We start from the raw sequence: 24,253 nt of genomic DNA, 5'->3' as shown, positions 1-24,253 counted from the left end.
GGGTGGGAGTCTGTTTTAGCCATCTATTATGACTAGATGCAGAAGCTACAGCTAATGTAAAAAAACATGTGAAATAGAAACAGGGGAATCCAAATTTGGGGAGCCACGTTTTGAGACTCTGATATAGTACGACTTTACTGTACCACAAGAGGAATGTACTTCACCGTATAGACAGATAGATAAAACTGGACATTTGTTACATATTCGCTTATTGACTTGATAATGATTAACAAACTTTTTCAAAATGTCCATAGATTTACATTAAACTACAGGGTTTGAAGATAATGATAGTGGAAGGCTTCCCTTCAAATCTTACTTACTGAGGTGCTGTATTTTTTGAGAAATGAGTAAAACAATGTCCTGAAAAACTTTTGTAAATGATAAAAATAATTTTCGTCTCATGAGACGAAAATTATTTTCATGACATTGTTTGACTCATTTCCCAAAAACTACAGCACCTCAGCACGTAGTATTTACAGGGAAGCTTTCTACTATCATTATCTTCAAACTGTGTAAGTTTAGTGTAAATCTGTTGACATTGTGTTTTTTGTGCTACACAAGTTATACCTTTAACACTGATAAACAAAAACAATGAAATGAGCAACACTGCAATGTCTGATTGATTTCAAATTAAGCATGAGCTGTTATTTTACCCATAATGTGAAGACTGACAATTTAAACAGTATTCATATAACATTGTATAAGATTTAATATACAGTCAATATACAAGGGTTACAATTCATATATTATTACAACTATTTTACAATAATTATTGATATAAACTTTGTTTTCAGTGTCATTTTCAATCAATTCTTCTTCATTCTCCTTGCTTAACTTGGTCCGAGATGACAAAGTCATAAGAAGAAATGGAGACCATATTTTCTGCCTCTAACTAAAGAACGTACATAATATATCTTAAACACAGCAAACAATTTTTCTAGTTATTGGTTGCATACAAAAATATATTTGTGGGGAGCAGAGAAAACATTGAATACTTTAAAGCCAAACTTCAACTTTAAAAATCTTGAAATAATATATTTGAAAATGTCCTCCAGCATACCATCCACCTAAGTTAATTTAGCTGCTTGAAAGAGCAACTACTGATCATAAACCAGTGATAATATCTTTAACTGTCAATATTTTCTGCAGTAAACCTAAAGAAGTAAAATATGTACAAAGCAATCTACTCAAAGTGTTAACAGCCGTTTTTAAAAGTTCTCAATTCGAAATTTTGTGAAAAAAGCACAGATACTCAACATACATCTTGTAATGAAGAAATAAGTTTACTTATCCGAACTAACCAGGCTGAAATGCAAGTCCAACACAGACCAACATGCATTACTTTTCTGTGCTTAGCTTACAGGCATTAGAAAATTTGGCCGGAAGAAATCACAATTGTTCCTACAAACCATCATTTCCCCAAAAAACAAGGATTTACAGGGTAATTTTGTTGGCCTGTGATGTCATAATCTTAAACTTTCCTTTTTAGGTCTAGCAAAAGCCATGGTAGAACTATGGCTTCTTTCCACCAAACAGGCTACCTCAATCGTCCACAATCTTCAAAATTACAATGTAATATCTGGAGTGGATAGGGTTGGTACGTAGGCCTGGCACAGTGATTTAAGGCAATGGTCAATACATGTACTGGCATAAGTTATTTGGGTCTACAGCCCTTACCGGCCACTCACAATGCAGTGATAACGAAAACGATAACAACCACGTCGCAAAGAGAACAAAATCTATTCGTTGAATTGCTCCGCACAGAATAGGTGCATGCTTATTCAACCAATTGAGGGCGTGCATTACTAACGTGATCGTTATAGTTTTTCATTATCACTGCAGTGTGACTAGCCCTTTGGTCCTCAAGGATCAGTAAACTTCCTGAAATGATTTTAAAGGATTTTAACAGAAGGTTGAAGTTAACAAAATAAAAACAAAAGCTGAGAACTTGTAATGTACACAAAGATTAACCATGAAATATTGTTGTTGCTTGGTGGAGCTTGGTGAAGGCTTCGATAAATGTATCAAAACTTTGAAAAATAACACACAGTGTCGCCTAGAAATACATCGATATATGCATTATTCAAAATGGTGATTTGTATTAAAACAATATTTGAATTTTGTAAACTAAAAATCATTTAAAATAAAGTAAAGCAAAAGATGGAATATATCCAGTTTTCATTTAAAATGTGAAAGGGGCTTTAGGATCAATATTTTCCCATTCTTCATAATGGTTTACGTCTTTGTAACAAGTAGCACACGACCTGGGCCATAAACTAAATTAGTACATGTATGTGTAAACAGCACATTCATTTCAACACCGTTAACTGAAAATGTTTCATAAAACTGTTCAATCAAATACAATTTGGAAGCCCAAATGACCGTAAAATAGACAAGTAAATTGTACAGCTGCAGTAGTTTTGTAGCTGTTTGAACTCTGTAATATATATCTCCAATGTAAAGTGCATTGCTTGGTTTGTCCAAAAGTAAAAACTATTAGATTTATTCCAGGAGTTTCTAAAAGTCTAACCTAAGAACACTTACATAACCAATGTTGTACATTGCCTTTAGATTGGAATCGATTTTGATTCAAAATTATTCTCTTAAATACACCAAATCAGTGGTACAAATGAAACAATCATCATGCAGTGTATGACCACTTTGTTTCAGATAAATTCTACAATGTATCCTAGGATTTTGTTTTCTTTTTAGTTTCCGCTTAAAAATAGTGGACACTATTGGTAATTGTCAAAGACTAGCTTTCACAGTTAGTGTATCTCAACATTATGCATAAAATAACTAACCTGTGAAAATTTGAGCTCAATCGGTAATCCAAGTTGCGAGATAATAATGAAAGAAAAAAACCCCTTGTCACACAAAGTTGTGTGCGTTAAGATGGTTGATTTCGAGACCTCAAGTTCTAAATATGAGGTCGCGAAATCAAATTCGTGGAAAATTCATTCTTTCTCAAAAACTATGGCACTTCAGAGGGAGCCGTTTCTCACAATGTTTTATACCATCAACCTCTCCCCATTACTCGTCACCAAGAAAGGTTTTATGCTAATAATTATTTTGAGTAATTACCAATAGTGTCCACTGCCTTTAAAATCATTTTGCCATTTGGAACATTTTTACAATGGAATAGTCGAAAAGGTTACATGGAAAACATTTACAAGAAAAATTACTATTTCACTTCATTAATTTTATCCATCACCTTTAATAAACCATTACTCATTTGAACCTCTTTAAAAACCAACAATTTGTAATTAATAACCAGTGATTTCTCTTATAAATATGTAAAAAGTACGTACTGCAGAAAATCTAGATGATAGGGAGAAAGTGCAGGACTCAGGGTTTCAATATTTTGAAGACCATGACAAAAATCTTTCAGTGAACATCAGAGACCTTATTGATCATTTTGCCAATGTTGTAAAGGTTTAACAGCTTTACCCAATGTCAAAGCAAACTTTGGTTAAAATTTTGGCTTAAATAATAAATTACCTTCTAATCAAATAACCAATACCAAACTTTTAAAGGATTTTGGAAGCTAAATCTCCGCCTATAGACTAATAAAATGAACAAATAATGGGACAATTTATAGGTTGACTCATATATGATCAAATGATAGGTGAATGATTCGGGAAAATTGAACTTGTTCTAACTTGTGCCGATATCCTTCGTCACTTTGCATTTTCTTGAAGTAGCAGTGAGTTGCCATAATGCAAAGCTGTCATTTACGTAGAATTTTTCCTTTTTTTGTGTGGAACTTGGAACTTTGTTAAGTCCATCAATGAATCATCATGGGGAAGTGGGATGGAATTAACCACCCATGGGAGGCTGGATCTAAATTCTGCAATATTTGGCAGGCTTCAACTTACCCTCCATAGCCTCAATTTGAAGGTTTGACTGCAAAGTACCAAGACAAAAGTACTCCATGAATTTATTTTTACAAACGTTATGGAAGCCTTACTTGTGGCCTCGGTCAGTCCAGTTTGTTTAATTTCCAGCAATGGCATTTGGATCCTGCGGGAACAACGACGTGAAGAATGTAGAGACAAAAATCCACATGATCGCTAATACCCCTGGCTTGGGTGTCTCAGGGGGCGCTGTTTCCGTCGAGTCAGAGTCCGTCTCCCCTTCTTCCTGGGACTCTGAAGTGCTGTCTCTCTCTGCGTTATCACCTGCTAGCTGCTGTTCCGGCTGCTGTCAAATATAAATTCACCAGACAATTGTTAAACAAAGACATGTTCAAATTGAGCATAAAAGACCCTAGAGCATGAGCCTGGTTTTAGTTCATGCAAAAGCGTATGCAGATTCAATTTACATCATGTTAAAAAATTAGGACGTACGAAAGTTCGCTATGTGTTGACAAGTATGAACCACACTTAACTACCTAGAAAACATCCCAGGATCCTTTCTCACTCTACAACGCTCTAACAAAATCCAACATCAAAAGAGGACTCTTTATGCAAAATGCCATTGATAAATACCTCAGACAGTTTCGCTATTCCTATTGGTGGAGAGCACGTCACGTGGGGGTGTTTAAACTTTTGATAATGACCAATGTTTGTAACTGGTTGTGAGTGGATACTCTGCGCAAGTCTTGATACAAGACATTTCTTGTTACGGGTGATGCAGGCGATGTCGGTGAGTTGGCCGCGTTGTGTGTGAAAGAAAAACCAGCACCAAGACTATATGCACATGCGCACGAAGGGAACTGGAAACTGCCGGAAAAAGGCATGCAACACACGGATGTTGTACAATGTACACATAACATGTACAAATGAAGAGCTCAAGGACGTTGGAAACGGATAAGTTTTACAGAGTTTCTTACTTTATTACGCCTTTTAACCAAAAAGGTATTTATGAATGGGAATGAAAGGGTAACTACGAGTTCTTTCACAGGCGTTTAAAACCTTGCATCGTCAAATTGCCGTGTGATAAAGGCCCGAGCCTTTGGCTTTGGCTTACCTGTTCTTGATTGCTTTCATTGTTATTATCTAGGGCCCCGTCTCCTTGCTCAGGATTCCTATGCTCTTCAAGTCTTTCTCTGGCAATGGGAGTTCGTCTTAACCGAAACCAACGCTTTTGGTACCTATTAAAGAGGATAAAATTATAACAAAAGGTCCAATAAAATGCGCCCTTGAAATACACCAACAGAAAGTTCATCCTCATGAAGGAAAGGGTAGGGTCATACTTTGGCAATGACCTAGAATAACATTTGTGTAACTTTAAATATGCTATGTCAAATTTTTGGCCCCAAACATTAAAAAAAGTTTAACTTTTACTTATAATGGTCAGGAACCACTTATAATGGTCAGGATCCATGACAAAAAATTTAAACGTTTCTTATAAAAACACATAAGAATTGGTCATGTGATATATTGTCAAGATCTTCATTTCACTGCTACTAATAATTGGCGGATTTTTTTGAGCGATGGCTCAAATGAAAGCTTGTAATTATCTCGACCCCCATCAAAATACCTAAAGAATTTTTGGGTGAAATCGGCCAATAATCTGACATCTTTATTCCCATAGACTATTTGTTATCAAGATGTATTGGTAATTAGCATCCTGCAAAATTATTTGGTCCGAAATGCCCCTAAAGATTTGAAATCAATTAAAAAGTAAATACAACTACAAAGACTTTTGGAAATTAAATTTTCCCTGGTGTCCATTCGTGAATGCTGCAATTTGTACCCACTGTCATCTCACTAAAGCAAATAATGTGACATTTTTTAGCTGTTATATATTTCGAGCTTAATGAGATCTTAATAAGAAATGCAAAAATTGAAAAAAGCCAGATTCATGAAAATTTGTAGGGGGGTGTAATGTATAACTATTTGAAGAAGAATATTTTCAGAGAGGGGAAACACTTCACTTATCTTCAAGTACGCGCTAATCCTCCAATCAGATTGGCAGAATGGAGTGGTGATAAAAACCTATATTGCACGGCTAATATCACTACCATGCGTCTTGTGTGTTCTATGTCATGCGCCAAGTTTGCTTGAAGATAAATACCTTATCACACAAGCGCAAGTGGAATACGGAAAAATATAGCGCTTCTGAGCCCATATCCAACGAGGCCGAAGGCCGAGTTGGATATGGGACGCAGACGGGAACTTATATTATGATATGGGAACTTATATTATCTTCAAGTACGCGCTAATCCTCCAATCAGATTGGCAGAATGGAGTGGTGATAAAAACCTATATTGTACAGCTAATATCACTACCATGCGTATTGTGCGTTCTATGTCACGCGCCAAGTTTGCTTGAAGATAAATACGTTATCACACGCGCGCTCATGGAAATACGGAAAATATAGCGTGTCTGCGTCCCATATCCAACTCGGCCTTCGGCCTCGTTGGACATGGGTCGCAGAAGCGCTATATTTTTTCGTATTCCACTCGCGCTTGTGTGATAACTTATAATATAAAGAGGTGACTGACACAAAGATAGGAATAGAGCTGATATGTGATTCAGACTGGTTTGCATATGCAAGTGTTTCTACAAACTCACATAAACATGAAGATCATCAAGCCAGTAACCATCAAGAATCTACTTAGTGACGAGTAGAAATAAACCAAGCTGAGGAGAACGACAAATCGGCAAAACGTGTAAATATAATCCAGCCAATCACGGTGGGCGTTTTCATCGTCGTTGTCATCTACAGCAGGACCGAGGCCAGCGTTCATCCGGACGTTCTGGTCCGGGCCAGCCACGTTGGGGGCAACGGGAGCATTCAAAACCACAGGCTGGTCAGGGACTTGTGGCTGGGGTACACCAACGGGAGCATGGACTGGTGGTAGATTTGCTGGAAGGCCAGCTCCGCCTGCTGCAAATTGATTAGAGCTGAAACAAAAATAGAAACAAAATTTTTGTTTTTAACAAAAAATTTATAAATTTGAAAGGCAAAAGAGCTTTTTATATCCTGGGTTATTAAAGGAGTTCTTTATCAATAAAGGTGAGCAAAGATACTTACCAATTTAGCTTGTTTTGTTTTTTTAGGAAGTAAATTAAAGACAAATCAAGTACTAGATCAAGTACTCATAGCTATTTTGTGCAGTTTTACTTGCAGTTTACTGGGCGGACTGTACGACCTCACGTTGATGTGAACATATAATAGTCCCAAGGTTAAAAAAGGAAGGCTAACTGCATATTGTCATTAGAGGAGAAATTTGAAAAGCTAGATGCGGGGATGTCTGCTGCCACCTAGTGTCTAAGAGTCTTTCATTTGCAAGAAACAATCAAATTCTCGCATCATGTTTAGGTAAAGACACTGGACACCTTTGGTAATTGTCAAAGACCAGTCTTCTTACTTAGTGTATCTCAACATATGTATAATTTTTTTTTATTGTGGAAATTTGAGCTCAATTGGTCGTACGAGTTGCAAAACACCTTTGTCACACTAAGTTGTGTAATTTCAGATGCTTGATTTCGAGACCTCAAAATCATATTCTGAGGTCTCATAATCAAATTTATGGAAAATTACTTCTTTCTTTCTCACAATGTTTTTTACTATCAACAGCTCACCATAACTTGTTACCTAGTAAGGTTTTATGCTAATGATTATTTTGAGTCCAATAGTGTCCATTACCTTTTACATTTACTTTAATTTCAGCCTCACACAAACCTTACGGGGATATTTTACTAATCAACTATCTGCAGACAAAACAGAAGAACTTGAGTTGACTTACTACTGCATGTACTGTGCCATTTGCTGTGCGTACATGTGTTGCATCCAGTACGCTTGCTGTTGCTGATTAGCCATGACAAAGCCCTGCTGATTGGCTCTCTGACCATACTGATAGTTCCCATAACTGAATCAATAAAAAATAAAAAATAAAACATATAGTTATAAAATGTCTCAAAGTCCAGCTACCACACATGTCACAAGAAGACTTTGTTATCTTTCATCGTACATGGTCACTAAAAATGCACTTGAAAAACCTTTTTCGAAATGTACAACCTCACGACTAGGACGTGAATGTACTTGCATGTAAGTGTGTCCGATGTTCGATCGAGGCAAAGTCTGCCTCGATTGACGTCACAAAAGGCGTAGCGGAGTCAACCCCCACGCACATTTATTATTTTTTTTTAAACATATAAATCATTAAAACAATTACTAAAAAAATTATTTTATTATTGAGAAACATATACTCTAATGTTCGAATAAAAAAGATTCTATCCCAGGTGGCTTTTAACTTTGCATGTAAACAGTAATAACTACTTTTAATCAATAGGTAAACAGTTACTCAAAACCAATAATATTCACTTCTCCTAAGAAAACCACCAATGAGGGGTGACAAAAAATAGAATACCATTCTTTCAAACCAAGTTTTTTTAGACAAATACATAAGCATTGCATCAGCATCAACACAGACCGTTGTTTATTACAATTGTCATCAAGAATGCTACGGATTCACGGCAACATTTCCAATGCACCAAGGACAAAATTACCTAATCAATATTCAGATGCAGAACACCCTTAAATTACCAACCGTGTATTAACAATGGAAATACTCACAAACATCTGTGTATACAAATATTTTTACTGGTACACAGGTATTTTCAAGTAGGATGTCTGTATCTGTATTTACATGTAGGCCTACTTCTGATAAGCTATACTCTGTTAATGTTTTGGGTGAAATTTAAAATAGATGTAACTGAAATTGCTAACCTTTGACATTTTCACTGCCAGCACAACTCATAATTCATCAGGTGTTGTTTTTATGATATTCCCATCAAGGGAACTCAACAAACTACCATAAGGGGATACTATATAAACACCAAGCTGGCAACAGCCAATCTCCCTCGTATGAACATTACCTGATTGGGGCTCTCTTGTGACTAACCCAGGTAATGTTGGAAAAGGTAATCAAACACACCCTAAAGGCCCGGTCACACCGGCCTCGATAACAAGAACGAAATTGAGAATGGTAACAATGCACACCCTCGCTTGCTTGAACGAGCGTGGTTGTCTTCTGCGAGGAGCATTTCAACCACTTTGCGTCATGATCGTTATTGTTTTCATTATCGCTGCCGCGTGACTTTGCCTTGACTAACTTACTTATAAGGATAGTAGTTGGAGAACGATGGTGTACTGACAGTTCTGTGTCTGAGCCCACTCGTTGAAGGTAACGTCGGCTCCACTGGCGTGCTCTGCCTCCTTGAGGACGCTCCATCCTGGCTTGTTGGACTCGCTGCAGCTGGTGTAGGTACTGGTGATGAGGTTTCTCTTTTCATCTCGGAAGATGGAAGTTTAGTTTGGAGGAGTTCCTCAGGAGTTGGGGAACAAACAAGATGGATAGTGTGCTGTTGAAGAGTCGTATCAGTCTGAACAGAAACAAAACAAATACATTGGAAACTTAATCACACTGATTTATCATCATGTATAGTTTGAATGAAATTTTTTGTTTAAACTGGAAATTAACATGATTACCTGTAGAGTGTTTGCATCAATCACTGGACTCGCGCTTTACTATAGCCACTTAAGCACACACTGTCTAGTAAAAATTGCTACAAGCTAGTAAACACCACTTCTCAACTTGCCCTTAGGGCTACTAAAAAACTGTCAAACCTACTTGTTTATAATGTTATAATTTTTCTTTTTAGATGTGAACGATACAAAACAAATTTTTTAAAGCTTTTTTTTGAGTGTGTGAATGTGGCTTTATCTCATCAATAAACTGGTTGTGACAGTTACACATTGCTTTATGTTTAGGTACTGACAATACTTGAATTTAAACATCTGAAATCTGGGCCAATAAAAATTCCTGGGAGTGGACGGGAGGGGGGCAAGTAAAAAGCACAGTTTACTAGCCCAGTGGGCTGAAGTCGGCGAGTTTAACAGGACTGTAAACAATTACCCTACCATTCAAAACTGAACATTTTAACGAAATATTAATATGAGAAAAAAAGGGGAAGTTTTTACTACACTTGAAGTTGGCCCACTTTATCTCCAATACTCTTTCCGTGTTTATAAAATCTTTAGAGCATGTAAACAAGTAACTACACAGTGTGCATATTGATGGGCAGAGATGGTGTGGAACTAAGCTGAATAAATATTTTCAATAAGGACGTGGATGGTTAGAGTTGTTTTCACAGTTCACATCCCATGAAAACAATCAACCCTAATGAGAGAGCCCTTTGAGCATTGAAGGATTGTACCATATGGTGGCTGTAAATTTAGCCTGTATTTAAGTAGCTGGAATAAAATTTAAAAAAGACTATAGATACGTGCACAGTTACAGGCAGTACATGTAGTAACTTTTGGTAATTGGCAAAAAAACCAGTATCCCCACTTGGTATCCCAACATATTTATAAGCATCAAACAAAACTGTGAAAAAGTGGGCTCAATCGGTCATCGAAGTTGCAAGAAAATATAAAAGAAGAAAAAAAAACACCCTTGTTGCAAAGAACTATTTGCTTTCAGATGCATAACTTTGTTTAAAGCATTTGTATTCTATGACAAAGATTTTCCCCTGCACTTTTTTTCTTATTTAAGATCAAAATGACACTCAGTGCACCACCGAACAGCACTCCAATCCCAAACCCCCGCTTAGTCCTCCCCTTAGTCTACATGTAGTTGCCATGCAAGGACACTGCTAATAATGCTTTTAATAACAAATGCTGAAACTTACCATGCGTAGTACGTCTTTAAGCAGTAGGTTGTCCTTTAAAAGTTTCCCGGAGTAAATTATTCTCTGAGTCTTTGCATTCTGAGGAAAATAAATGAAAACAAAATCCACATGATTTATAATAAGATCAGTGTACCTTGGTTTTAACACTATTATATTTTTTAAACAGATTGATGTGGTGAACCATGTGTGAAGTAAACATGAAATTAATGCATGCAGTAATGAATACAGGGACATAAATTGAAATCCGGTGTAACTGTTGCGACAAATGATGTAAAGATATGCAACAAATGAGTTAAATATCTTGAGATTGAACAAAGACAAAACTACTATTAACATGATTATAACCTGCCAACTCCGGATTGGCATGCCAGAGCTCTAACTTCCGAGTCCAAGTGTCCTGCATACAACTTGTCAGTACACATGTACATGTATCTTAGTCCGGGTGCGCCTGTCAAAAGCCATTCGTTCTGTTGCCTTTTAACCAGCAGGGAACACAACCACTAAAAAGCATGTTTGAGGATGCAACTTTTTATCTCAAATATTACGTATAAAAACAGAAAGGAAACTGACAGAGTAAATTTTAAATTATTTTGGGTGGAACAAAGATGATTGACTAGATCTGTGTATGATTTGATCCTGTGACCTCTTGCTTGAAATGAATAATAAGATATTAAACATGTAATACAGGATTTGGCCTTAACCTTTCCAGTGACTACATGTAGCTATTTAACATGGGCCCAATTTCTTAGAGCTGCTAGTGCTAAGCACAAAAATTAGCTTGAGCATGAAATTTCTGCCTCGATAAAAACAGGATTACCAACCAAATTTCCACATGATTTTCAGGATGAGCAGACAACAGCTGAATACCAGTAACAAGCAATATATGCAACAATTGGAAATTTGGTTGTTAATCCCGTTTTAACCAAGGCAGGAATATCATGCTAAGCAAAATTTTGTGCTTAGCAGCTCTATGAAATTGGGCCCTGGCTGGCTTGATGCATGCCTGATACTTCACGGAGGCAACAAAGGTGATTGCCTTCATGCCCTTGGTCACAGGCCTTTTGATGTTTTACTAGTCCACTGCTAGTCCATTTTTGTATATATAAACATACATTTGAACACTTCAATTGTCAGTAGGACGTCTGAACAGTTGGATTAGAGAGAATTTTGAATGGTCCTCCTCGGTTTTTTTTAAACTAGCATTTGTCCAAAGCCTACATACATAAGAAATGTACTATGCTAACATTCAACAGGTATGTAACTCTAAGATGAGGTCAGAGGTCATTGAGGTAGTGTTTACTTACAGGTTTACTAGGGTATACATTGGCAAGGTGATTCTTAAGTTTCAGTACACTCCAATCTAGGAAGCACTCCACAGTCTGGTCTCCAAGCCTTTGGTTTGGGGCCTTGATGGATATCGTGACAGGTGTCCCTGCTACTTTGTCCATTGTGATCTGAATTTCAATGATTCTCTTGATGTAAAGCTTGTTGGTAGTGGAACGTTTCTTCTTCAAAGTAAACCTCTGTCAGCCATTAACAACATCAGTTCACACCAAAAGCTGCAGGAGTACAGAAAGAAAACAAACTTTTTAGAGTGCAGCCTGATTGTCAGTAGTAAACCATTAAAATAGCTTTTCAGTCTCAAGAGTATAGAACAAATTGACTGAAGACTAACCTTGACCGAAGAATAGAGTAGAAACAAAGTTATACAGTCTGTCATCGCACCTGCCCATAAAGCCTGGTTCATACTTCCTGCAAATGCGAAGGCGGGCGAATTTGACGTGAATTTGACGTCACAACTCTCCTTTCACAGCGATATTCGCAAGTGAGTTGAGCTGTGAAACTCAACTCAGTGCGAATTTCGTTGCGAATTTGTGACGTCAACATTCAGATCATATACGCATTCGCAAGAAGTATGAACCAGGCTTAAGTCAACGTTACGGCGCCGTTGATTTTTTAAAGGAGTTATTGTCAGCTTGGAGTTTTTAAACAAATTTACATTAAAATTTTATACTTTTAGATGTACCAGCTCACCATTTTGCATGTTGCCGAAAAAAAGTTTCTATTTAGAAAAATCATGTATCCCCTGATGCTGTTTGGCGTAAACTTCAATTCTCGCGTAAACTTCAGCCTCTAAGAGCGTGCAAACTTGATGGCCACATTTAAATTTGTGCACGAAGGTTTAAGCCTTGCGTAAGTGTGGTGGTGTCCAAAAATTTTTTTTTGTTTTGACCAGCTTTTGCTGCATGCCTATTAAGTGTCAAACCACGAATCCAAAGTCATTCCTTCAACTTTATATTCCACATCATACTTTTTCAAAAAGAATCGTTGAGAATTCAAAAGGGTTCTTTATTAAGACCGAAACTTAACTCCAAAAGGCGATGTCCAGGACCTGGGCAAGCACGCGTACATTACGCGGCACCCTTTGGGTAATTTTATGCCGTGCAGTTCATGTCAAGCTTGACAAAATGTAGCGAGCAAACTACATCCGCACGCGCAAATTTGCTGCACGTGAATTTCAGTCCCAAACCAAACCAAAAGCTTTCAGGTTTGCCCAGCCCATCTTGATTTGAATTGTGCCCAACAATGCTAATTGTGGGCTTTTTAGGGTAAAAACGCAGGGAGAGTCCAGCAGTGTGTTATATGCACAATTTACAGGTCTAAGAAATAAATATAAAGATTAAGTTATTAAAAAGTTAGGAAGAGGTTGAGTTGTCGTGTTTTGAGTTGTCTCTTTAGGGGGGTGGGGGGGGGGACAGCTCAGTTTCAGCCAAAAATACCGGCACCGGCTACTCTATTCACAAATGATTGGCTCGAGCCAACACTGGCTCATCAGTCGAAAATTAGCCAATATTATGAGCCATTTCTTTAATAAGAGGAGCTGGCATTTCTTGGCTCAAAACTAAAACATAACATCAGATTCAGACTGACTGAGCTGTTTTCCAGTTTATTTTTAATATTATATATTATTTGTCAGCAATACAGAACGACAAAAAAATACAGAGGAAAAGTGAAATTCAATAAATTACAGAATATTAAGTTCGACATAAAGATTTCTGTAAACAAACAATACACGGAAAGAATGTAAACAAAAATGGGCTCACCTCCGACTGACGACTCAATATCCTTGTTCAGTCTCCTAAACAACGCCCTATGCAATGTGCAGTGTACCAAGCCAAGTCACCGCGGAATTCCTTTGCCCGGACAAAACTAAGTCCCTATTAAATCTTAAAAGCGGGGAATATTACAGGCCTGTGTGTGTGTCCGTAAGCTGCACTGGCTCTTCCAAAACGTGTTCCTTGACACAAGCTCTTACAAGGAAGGGCAGAAGAATCAACAACGCCGAAATACTGATGTAACTTTCTCACGTTTTATTAACGGGAACACCACCACACAATAACAAAACCAGACTCCGCAGTCTCTCTGGAAAATGACGTCACATTAAAGGTCAGCTGACAGTCGCTGATATGGCGCTATGTGATTGGTCTAACAGTTTGATCGGAACCATAACCTGTGTTTTTATTATTCTGTGATGGTTTTTTCCCGATAAATTATTAGAAACACATCATAATTATTGCTCATTTGGTTTCATGCTTACCTTTCATCAATATAAAGTGATCTGTAGATTCATCTTAAAACATTTCCGCTACAGCATGCATGTTTTCTCACAGACATTATGAACTTTTATACACTACACTGTATACTGGAAGTTTTAGACAAAGGATCAAACAAAAATTGGGTGGCATTCATTGGCCACCGTAGTTTTCCCCATCTACACGTTTTAATTCGTACAAATCTTATTGCGTCATTTTAGATCTTGTCCTTGCCGTCACATAGGGCATTTTGTACATCCAGTTAAAAAGGAAAGCAGACTAAATCGCAGGCTATCGAAAGTCACGTGATTAACGTGTCACATGTTCGTATTGTTTATTTGCTACCCCGGCTTATTTGCTTCATCATCATTCGATGCATCCTTGACTTCTTTTGCTCCTCTCTTTCTCTCTCAACTTGCCTGAACAAACTCAAACAAGGAAACAAGAACTTTTTAGTTGGTATTGTAGGGTTCAGATCGTACTTTCTATTCACCGTCTAAACTCTAGTTGACATCAGGGAGGATGGAGTTGCAAATTGTTACACTTTGCTTGGTGATTCTTTGTGCTGCAAGCTGCATAGCACACCAGAGGAAGAGGGAGGCGTGTTATAAACCTGAATTTGGCAAGAATGTCAAAGGAGTTAGGTAAATATCTTTTGTGTGTGTAATAATTGATTTTCTTTCAAATGTCAATGTTACGTGTTGTTTAAAATGGCATTGTAAAAAACTGACTGTGATTTAACTTTTCAGTGAGAAATGTTTAAACTTTCTTAAAATTCAGTCTTTAATTTTTTTTAAATAATATAAAATAGACGAAAACTAAGTAAAAAAAGCATGATAAAACTAAAAGTCGTTAAACTTAAATTTGTTACAAATAATATTAATTATAATATATAAAATAGATTGCTGAGTTTGATTTGTGTCAAGTATTGTATTTATTTTCTTTTAATTAAACAAATTATGTTTTGGCAAATAATGAGCTATTGGTAACCAGACCACCCAGTGACTGGGGTGCTAGATTCCTTTTTTCAAAATTTTGACATTATCGGTCATCATTCCTTTTTTCAAAATTTTGACATTGTCGGTTATGACCGACAATGTCAAAAAAAAAAGAAAAAAAAAAGGAATCTAGCGCCCTGCAGTCACTGGGTCTTACTCTAATTGGTAACATTAACTCACATTACATACAATACAAGTTTTAAAAAAATGTTAAAAGAACATTGGATTCAGCATCGTTTCATTCAGTGTTACTGTTAAGATAAGAGTGTGATAAATTGCTAATCATTTTAATAAATTCTAAGATGACCAAGTTTCATTCATAGTTAAAAGATTCAAGAACCATACAGTTTGTAGTTTGTTCAACTTGTTCTATATCAAATCCATTGTTCCCTTTGCCCTTGCTTCCATTTGCACCCCCACCCTTATGAGACTGAATATAAACTGCACAGATTTAATGATTAAATACATTTGAGTAGCCCCTCTACTAGTTTTGATGATCACAGCTACCCCTCCCCACCCAAATAATATGTCATTGCCCATCCCACCCCCACCCCACTCCTCCTTCCTCGACAATGTTTGCATTTTGTTGAAGTAAAACCAAGAAATTTAACGTTTTGTCTATTATTATTAACTCAATTTAAATCTTGACAAAAGCTTTTAAAATAATGCACATAAATTGTCTTTTTCCTTTATACAGCACATATCCAAGGCCTCACTTGGACATCAAGACTTCAGCTCTTCCTACTCAGTGGGACTGGCGCAACATCGATGGAGTCAACTATGTCAGCGCAACACGTAACCAACATATACCTCAGTACTGTGGAAGCTGTTGGTGCATGGCAAGTACAAGCTCCTTAGCCGGTGAGTTGGAAAGTATTTTAAAGGAAGTGAAGATGCGAAAGTTATAACAAAAGGAATGTACATTGATTTTTTGGGGGTTTTTAAAAAAAAAAATTTTTTTTTTAAATTGAAATTTGGGATGAGTACTAAAGGAAAAAAAGAAATTGCCAGAAAACCTGTCCAATTTAAAAAAAAACATTGATTATATTTCTGACTGACTTCTAATACTAGTTCTAAGCGGCTTAAAGTTTGTAAGATTGCCACAGTAGTGTCTACTTGACTACTTTGAAAGTTGTTGAGTGTATGATGAGCTATGAAGAAACATACCTCTGAAATCAGAATTAATATTTAAATCATATCAATCCATAAAGCTCTGTCTGTTGATGCATTGACAAATCACAACATGTCCAACAAATGTGATACATATGAATGTATGTCTTACATGTTGAAAACTCCCCCAAACAAAGATATTGACAAAATAGGGACACTGCCAACATAGGGCTAGATAGCCCAGTTGGTAGAGCGCAGGCACGTTAATCTGGAGTTCGTTGGTTCAAATCCCGCTTTAGTCAATTCTTTGTTTAACCTCCAAAATCATATTGCAATCTTATTACAAAAATGTGAGTAAGTTTCTGCTGTTTGGATTGCTGCCTTAGGTGTGTTGATAGACAGGCTTTGTTTAAAAAAAACTAAAGTGAATCTCACCCGTAGGAATGTAGGAATGAGCAAGCTGATTTTAATTTGTGTGATTTCTGTATCCTTCAGATCGCATCAACATCAAGCGAAAGAGTGCATGGCCATCTGCCTACTTGTCTGCTCAGAATGTCATAGACTGCGGCAATGCTGGTAGCTGTGAAGGCGGAGACGCCATGGGGGTCTACAGTTACGCCCACACTAAGGGTATCCCAGATGAAACCTGCAACAATTACCAAGCTAAGAATCAGAGTAAGCTAGTCCTCTCATCTGTCTTGTACTGACTCTACATCTCGGCATCTTTTGGTTCTGAACCTTCCCAGATGCCAATCGGCATCTCGGCAACTTGTAACACAATTGTATGCAATCCCAATGAGAATTTGCCATTTTCATGAGTCCACCGTGTTTCAGGCCTGATACTTCACAGGGACACAAAGGTGATTGCCTCCATGCCCCACTGGTCATTACCTTGATGCACTTTAAATGTTGTACAGTAGAAATTAAAAAGTGTCCCATACCCATAAATAAGAGAAAATGCCTTGGTGCCCTTGCTCGTTCAAAAACAAAGCATACAGGCCCGTGATGTTGTTTCTTATTCCCTGACCGCGAATGTGCAATATGCTTGCTATTGTTTCCAGCATATTTTTTCCGTTTTGGGGCAATCTCGCTTTAAGATGTCAGTCCTTTTGTTTAGTGATACAGCAGTATCCATCTCTCTGTGGACCCCTTCGCTGAGGCCACGCACACGCTTGTACACATATCATACATTGAGCTGCTTCATGTTACCTCAGTGAGTGTGATGTTTGAGAGTAAAATAACGAGCTGTGAAAATTTGGGCTAGATTGGTCATTGAAGTTGCGAGAAGATGATAATAATAATGCATTTATAATGCGCCATCTATCTAGTGTACAAGACCCTATTCGGAGCGCAGAACAAAAAACAATACATACAAGCGAAAGAAATGTAAAACATAATACAAAATTATACAATGAAATTATACAATGAATAATCTAGTGAATGAGCTAAGTGTAAGAGGATTTAAATAAATGAGTTTTGAGCATGTTTTTAAAGAATGGAAGTGAACTACAGCGCCTGATGTTGTTAGGTAAAATGAATGAAAGAATGTTAGGTATGATGAAAGAACAAACACCCTTGTTGGAAGAATTTGTGTGCTTTCAGATAGGAATCAAAGACTGACTTCTAGCTAGAAGTCTTTTAATATTTTAGTGAGAAATTAACTATTTCTCAAAAAGTCCATTACTATCAACTAGTTATCAAGTACTTAAGTGCTATCAACAGCTCTCCAATGCTTGTTACCAAGTCAGTTTTTAAGTTAATTTCTGTTTTGAGTAATTACCAAACGTGTACCTTCCCTTTAATACATTTTAAAAGCTAGGAATAGGAATGAAGTTGTACCATTCAACTGTCTAGATTGATGGTAATATTTACAGATGCATGCAGCAAGTAAACTACGAAGAGTTCTTGCAAAAATTATTGAAGAGTCGATCATTGATGAAACTGGTGAGCCTGCTGGGTGACTTTCAAGTACTGCATGGATAGAACCCAACGAAAACTAGTGAGAGAGCCTTGTGTTGTTCCATCATGTAGGAATGGCGCTGTGTATACCTCATGTTCACTTCCTTAAATTGTTCCCGCTTACAGATTGTTCTAAATTTAACCAGTGTGGTACTTGTTCAACTTTCGGAGACTGCTTCGTCATCCCTGAGAAGAATTACACCCGCTGGATGGTTGGAGACTATGGTAGAATCACTGGCCGGGATCAAATGATGAATGAAATCTATAAAAATGGACCGATCAGGTATGATAAATAGCCTTTTCGGACTGTGAAATGTAGTTTGTTTTTGTTTTTTCTTGGGGGGGGGGGGTGTCCACAGGACTCGGAATGCACTTAGGTCATATCTAAATTGATGACTACAGCAAGGGCTGCTATTTATCCAGTGGATAGCCTTAGCTATAGCCGTAGTCGCCAATTTAATATGAACTTAGGATACACTTGGATGTAGGACTATTCTTACCTCCATGGCATGCACTAAATGTCATACATCAGTGAAGTGCAAAACGACATAATTTTGGGCGCCTAAGTTCTACACATAGTTTATGAGTCCTTTCTTTGTTTAATGCCAATCACTCCATTACAAGCTTGCGATGAGTATTGAACCAAACCCAACTGGTTCTTCCAATGTGGGAATTGACTTGCCTTCGTGTGCGGTGCCAGGTGCATTTTTAGGCGGCATGTGAGCGGTTAGGCACTCACTGTATTTTGACTCTCAAAATGGCTGGCCGTCTGGGTAGTCCATGTGCATTGAGTTATATGTAAGAACTAGAGGGCGCACTGGTGATGCTGCTTGCACAAATGCGACAGGACCGCAAGATGACAAGCGCGCCATTCTGTACGCGCGTTGAATATGAAATACACGTTTGAGGGTTTCTTTATTGAACGCTCACACGATGCTGTTTGTTCAACTTACAAAATGGCCGCACAAACACACGCTGTGAGATGGCTGTTTTGTCAACTTAGAAAATGGCCGCCTGCGCGCATGCGCCAGTGCGCCCTCTAGTTTTTATATATAACTCTATGGCCATGTGTGATGTCAGTGCAAGGGGTCTCATTGCCTAATACACCATTTTTGAACTTTGTAATGAATGAATTTCAATGTAATCATGCAGTATGTAAAAGGTGCGTGCTAACATGAACACTTGTTTCTTTCATGTAGCTGTGCGATTGAAGCCACTGCAGAACTTGAGAAATTTAGAGGTGGAAAGGTTTACTCGCAGTACATAGCTAATCCAACGGTAAGGACTTTTTGACTAGTAGTCCCAAGGGGCTAGCATTCTTTTAATTTAAGTTGATTGAGCTGCATTTAACATGTCCTTGGAACTAGCACATGATTGTACTTTGTTCCCAAAAATAGTCTCCTTATTTTACTTTGTTTTTATGTACTCCACACTGCCTAGCCAAAGTCCCTTTGCCCAGAACAGGGCCTGGGAACACTCATCTTATCAAATGCTAGAAGATTATGGGGCGAATTATTCTATTACTGAGGGATTCTGATGGTTCATTTTGTTGACGATTCGGGAAAGTTATTGGATTTATCAAGAGTGTTGTTGATACGCTACAGTGATGATGGCTATTATATTAAATGGATAAGTAATAACAGAGCTCAAAATTTACTGTAGACCACGGACCTGAGGTCAGTGGTTTGTGTTTAAAGGCAAGTAAACTCACAACCGGGACACGTTCGATTGTCATGTGTTTTTAATTCAAACTCCTTTTAGATGATGTTCAAACGTTGACTTTCAATCCTGCTGAGTATGAAAGTTTACTTTTAAATGCATACAAAACCAATGAGATAAATATTCTCTTCTGCGAACAAGTTTAAAGGCCGCTGTCAAAACTGTGATTTAATTTTGTTTTTTGAGTCTGGCCGCATGAAATAGATTATTCTGGTCCAGCCAATAACAATACACCGATCCATTAAGCTCCGCCCACGGCACACGTGTGAGCAAGAACACGTGAGCATCCCCAATGCCATTCTGTACAACTCTGCCGCGCGCGCCAAGCATACGTGCACGCATGTCGGACCTTATTTTGTTGGACTTTTGGTTGTGCAATGGGTTGTAATTGGTCAATACGCAATGAGTCGGAGCTTAATGGATCAGTCTATTAATCCCGAGGTATTGCTGTTTGTGGATTTCTCCCACAAAATTTGAGCCCTGAATAATTTCACTGTGTTTTTTCCCATTAGTTGAACCATGCTATTGCTGTAGCAGGATGGGGAGTGGATGAGAACGGTGTGGAGTTCTGGGTCGTCCGTAACTCATGGGGTCAACCATGGGTAAGTATTGAGTTTATAGACCATGAGACCTTTGTTTACAATAAGTGTGACCTTGTACATTCTTTAAGTATTCTGGCAGGCACTGCACTACACTGGTCCTATGGGAAAGTTGACATTTTGTGTCGTAATTTCCACATAAAACCAAGAGTTTCAAAGGGTAAAGCTGGACAAGTTTTGAGATGTGCCCCCTTTCATCATATCAAAAGTTGATACAAATTGTACTTTATATTTTCTTCTATGGAGCTGTGTACAAATCATACCTGCAGGAAGTCCAGGCTCTGTGGCTCTTTTGTAAACATGTGATGTCACAGGTCACATCGTCTATAGCATGGAGAACAATCTCTCAGCCATTCTCTGTATCTCATTGCATCTTTATTTGAAATAGTTATGAGTATCTCTTCTGGTCTAAGTCTGGGACCATCTTCATGAAGCTTTTAAGCAGTAAAAAATGCTTTAAAACTGTTTGCTAAGCATTAAGCAACAATAAATGGGGTATACTCTACTGGTTCAGAAAAAAATACAAAAAGACAGTGTAGTTTGATGGTAACCTGTTTTTGCTGAGCAATCTTTGCTAAGCGCATTTGTGTGCTGAATAGATTTATGAAAATGGCTATGTCTTGTACATAATTTATTGGGAACCATATAGTACATTGCTTAACATGTGAAGGAAACAAATTTGTAGCTTTTAACTACTAGCCTTGTAAATACATGCAAGACTTGCACAGTCTGTTTTCCCTCAGACCCAATTAGACTGTGGGCCAGAAATTCTTTCTAAACCAGAAAATGAGATTCGTTCTGACTCTCTGGTGGCAACATAAAAACAGTTATTCTATAGTATAACGAACATGCTGAATTCAAATCTGTATGTGCTTTATAACTTAGCAGAAAGTGTATTTCATAAATGATCGAGAAGATTTGACAGGGCATGTGCATCGAGCATCAATCAAGTGCTTTCAGTCGAGTGCCTTTTCCTTTGCTTATAGTGTTTATTATATATTGAATGAAGTAGAAATTCATTCTCCTTATGCAGAAAAAGAAAATGTCATCTTACAGGCTTTATGATGTACAGCCCTGGTCATTGAAAACCACATAAAAAAGCTGTGTTTTGAAGCTATACCTTGTGTGCTGGTTTTTACTAAGATACACTCCCCTTAACAAACTTTATTCCAAATCTTTTCTCTACTACTCAGGGAGAATCTGGCTGGTACCGTACTGTTACAAGTTCATTCAAGAACAATGAAGGAAACAAATACAACCTGGGCATTGAAACTGACTGTTCCTATGCTGACATCATCCTTCCATAAGGCAATACTGCGCACCATGTCACACCAGACAGCTGATAAAGAGACTAGTTCAATACGACCTCAAAGAAGAAATAATGTCTTTAAAACAAAAACAACATTTTAGGGGCATTAAATTAGTCAGTTGTCAAGTGTAACAAAGGCCTAATGGTTTATTGCTTGTTTCAAAGCAGAAAAAGATTGCCTGGGAAAATTACTAACATTTTCTTAGATGTTCAGTGGAAAATATAATGAAACAGTTTTGCAGGGAGCCAGTCAATGTCTTGGTAACTATTCCCTGCCAAGCACAATTTGTCATTACTATGTTTGCCATCTATATGATAATGCCCATGGCTTTCCTTCTTCATGCAATAAGTGTTAAATCATAATAATAATAATAATAACATGCATATAGTGCTTAAGCGCTGGAAGCTCTTTTCAGATGTCAGTACAAAGATTTACTTAAACAATGCTGACAGATTTTACCACAGCTTACAAATAACACTGACTTTTATTATGTTGGGGGAAAAGTATTGTAGGCAGAAATACTTCTTGTATTACCCATACTTCTTGTAGTAGTACAAATATTATGATTATTTTGTCATACTTTCTTTAAGGGACACGTTGCCTGGGATCAGGTGAGTTGGTCCATCCAGGAGAAGCATTTAAAACAGTTTGTTATGATATTGATATGGTTAGAAAGATGTTTTAAAAGTAGAATAAAATTATTCACACAAGTATGCCTCGAAATTGTGTGGTTTTCCTTTTACTTCTCAAACTATTACGGTAAGCCAAAAGGCCGACCGTGTCAGTTCATGACGTAAAAGGAAAACCGTGCAATTTCGAGGCATGTTTGTGTGGATCATATTCTACTTTTAAAACACCTTTCTAACCATGCATTTCATAACAAACTGTTTTAAATGCTTTTCATAGACCAACTCCCTCGATCCAAGGACATGTGTCCCCTTCAAGACCAAAGATAGCACAAACTAAATCTCTGAAACGCAAACAAACAAAAACCTTGATGCTATTTCAATAATTTTCTCCAGATATTCTTGGTATGCAAGAAAAGAACCATGTTTTTTATGCGAATAAAGCTGGCTTATTTGACACCAAAGTTCTTTCTGTGAGAAAGACTAGTTGCAGTTTCATTGTAAGAGGATGTGGTTCATTGTATCAGTTGTAGTTTCCAACAACTTTGTTTGTTTAAATACATCTTCATTTTTTACTCAAACTTATCTGTACTTCCTTGTATCTGTATTTCACAACATGTAACAACTGAAATCATGTATTTGTAACTGGGTCATCCTAAATTCATTCTAAAAAATATTTAAAAACAAATCTAATGTGCTCTTTTTATCAACTTCTTGCAGAGGTTTTGACTCAATTCTATGTAAGTTTCTAGGCAGGGTGGCTATTGCCTGCTTAGGAAATACCAAGTCTTGTGTTCCCTATACATTCAATCTTTATTTGGGGCATTATTGTTAGATTGTGTTTTTAAGCTTGAAAAAAAAAACATGAAAAAGAAAGGGTCAAGCTTATATATGCAACCTTAACAAATGTGCCTTAAAATGTTTGTTTGTTATCTTCATTCCGTGTATTTTGTGTATCTTATTTACACATGAATAATGTGCATTTCACAATTTGTTCCTTATGCATTGTTTGATGTGATGAAATAAATATTTCTTCAGGCAGTTTTACAGAAAGTGCTTTTTGAACTTTTGGTTTCAAAATGTCGTTTGTCAGAATTTTTAAGTGTCCGATAAGTATAATTGTCTTCAGATTGTTCAATTGTGCATGCTTGATGGGGAAGCTATAATGTGAAGGAATTTATTTGTCATTGTCACATTGTATGTAAAGACTGGAAATGTTCAATTCAATTTGACATTGATTTCACATTGACATCTCGATGACAGTAAAAATACAACTTTTTTTTTGTATGAAGGTTAAACAGGTTTTTCAGAAACCATATTTAACACGGTTACAGAGATAAGCATATAATTAATTTTATGTGAACAGCAAACTTGAGTGTAAAACAAAAATTATTTTAAAAAAGGTGTCAGACCTTTGAACTTGTCAAAGAGTTTGCATACATAAAAGTAATCCAGGCATTATGATTCTTCCTACTGATTTCCTATTTTTGGTTTTTCCCTTAGAAAATCAGAAAAAGTGCAATTAAATACCCTGAAAAGTGCATTAAAGTGTTGTAGTTCGGCCCGTTACTCATCTATGAGGGGCTGTTTATGACTAAATGGGCAAAACCACATATATATAACAGCAAAATCATATATAAGTTATTTTATAAGAGCAAAACTATACATATATGGTTTTGTTTCTATTTCCCCC

General features: G+C 37.1%; 2 protein-coding genes across 3 annotated transcripts; one reads left to right on the top strand and one right to left on the bottom strand.

Moving 5' to 3' along the window:
• Positions 1–619: 619 nt before the first annotated feature.
• LOC139935043 (homocysteine-responsive endoplasmic reticulum-resident ubiquitin-like domain member 2 protein) lies at positions 620–14,059 on the bottom strand. 2 transcript variants are annotated; one of them, XM_071929492.1, is made up of 8 exons: positions 13,751–14,059; positions 11,951–12,205; positions 10,647–10,724; positions 9,073–9,338; positions 7,700–7,822; positions 6,522–6,854; positions 4,972–5,095; positions 620–4,203 (listed from the first exon to the last, which is right to left on the bottom strand). In XM_071929492.1, the coding sequence occupies exons 2-8, from the start codon at positions 12,092–12,094 to the stop codon at positions 3,997–3,999; spliced, it is 1,275 nt and encodes a 424-aa protein (XP_071785593.1). In that variant the 5' UTR covers positions 12,095–12,205; positions 13,751–14,059; the 3' UTR covers positions 620–3,996. The 2 variants fall into 2 exon arrangements, with proteins under 2 accessions (XP_071785593.1, XP_071785594.1); XM_071929493.1 differs by having other exon boundaries at positions 620–4,200.
• A 517-nt stretch (positions 14,060–14,576) lies between these two features.
• On the top strand, positions 14,577–23,655 carry LOC139935216 (cathepsin Z-like). The gene is made up of 7 exons (XM_071929710.1): positions 14,577–14,883; positions 15,935–16,098; positions 16,843–17,022; positions 18,433–18,589; positions 19,506–19,584; positions 20,538–20,627; positions 21,818–23,655. The coding sequence occupies exons 1-7, from the start codon at positions 14,762–14,764 to the stop codon at positions 21,929–21,931; spliced, it is 906 nt and encodes a 301-aa protein (XP_071785811.1). The 5' UTR covers positions 14,577–14,761; the 3' UTR covers positions 21,932–23,655.
• Positions 23,656–24,253: the final 598 nt, after the last annotated feature.

Source organism: Asterias amurensis, chromosome 3 (genome assembly GCF_032118995.1).
Source record: "Asterias amurensis chromosome 3, ASM3211899v1".
Classification (NCBI taxonomy): Eukaryota; Metazoa; Echinodermata; class Asteroidea; order Forcipulatida; family Asteriidae; genus Asterias; species Asterias amurensis.
This window is presented reverse-complemented; position numbering and strand designations above follow the sequence as displayed.

Coding starts and splice junctions, on each gene's coding strand:
- LOC139935216 (XM_071929710.1), top strand. CDS start 14,762: ATGGAGTTGCAAATTGTTACACTTTGCTTGGTGATTCTTTGTGCTGCA. Junction 14,884..15,934: donor AAGAATGTCAAAGGAGTTAG/GTAAATATCTTT, acceptor TCCTTTATACAG/CACATATCCAAGGCCTCACT. Junction 17,023..18,432: donor TTACCAAGCTAAGAATCAGA/GTAAGCTAGTCC, acceptor TCCCGCTTACAG/ATTGTTCTAAATTTAACCAG.
- LOC139935043 (XM_071929492.1), bottom strand. CDS start 12,094: ATGGACAAAGTAGCAGGGACACCTGTCACGATATCCATCAAGGCCCCA. Junction 9,339..10,646: donor TTAAAGACGTACTACGCATG/GTAAGTTTCAGC, acceptor GTTTCTGTTCAG/ACTGATACGACTCTTCAACA. Junction 4,204..4,971: donor ATGAAAGCAATCAAGAACAG/GTAAGCCAAAGC, acceptor TATATTTGACAG/CAGCCGGAACAGCAGCTAGC.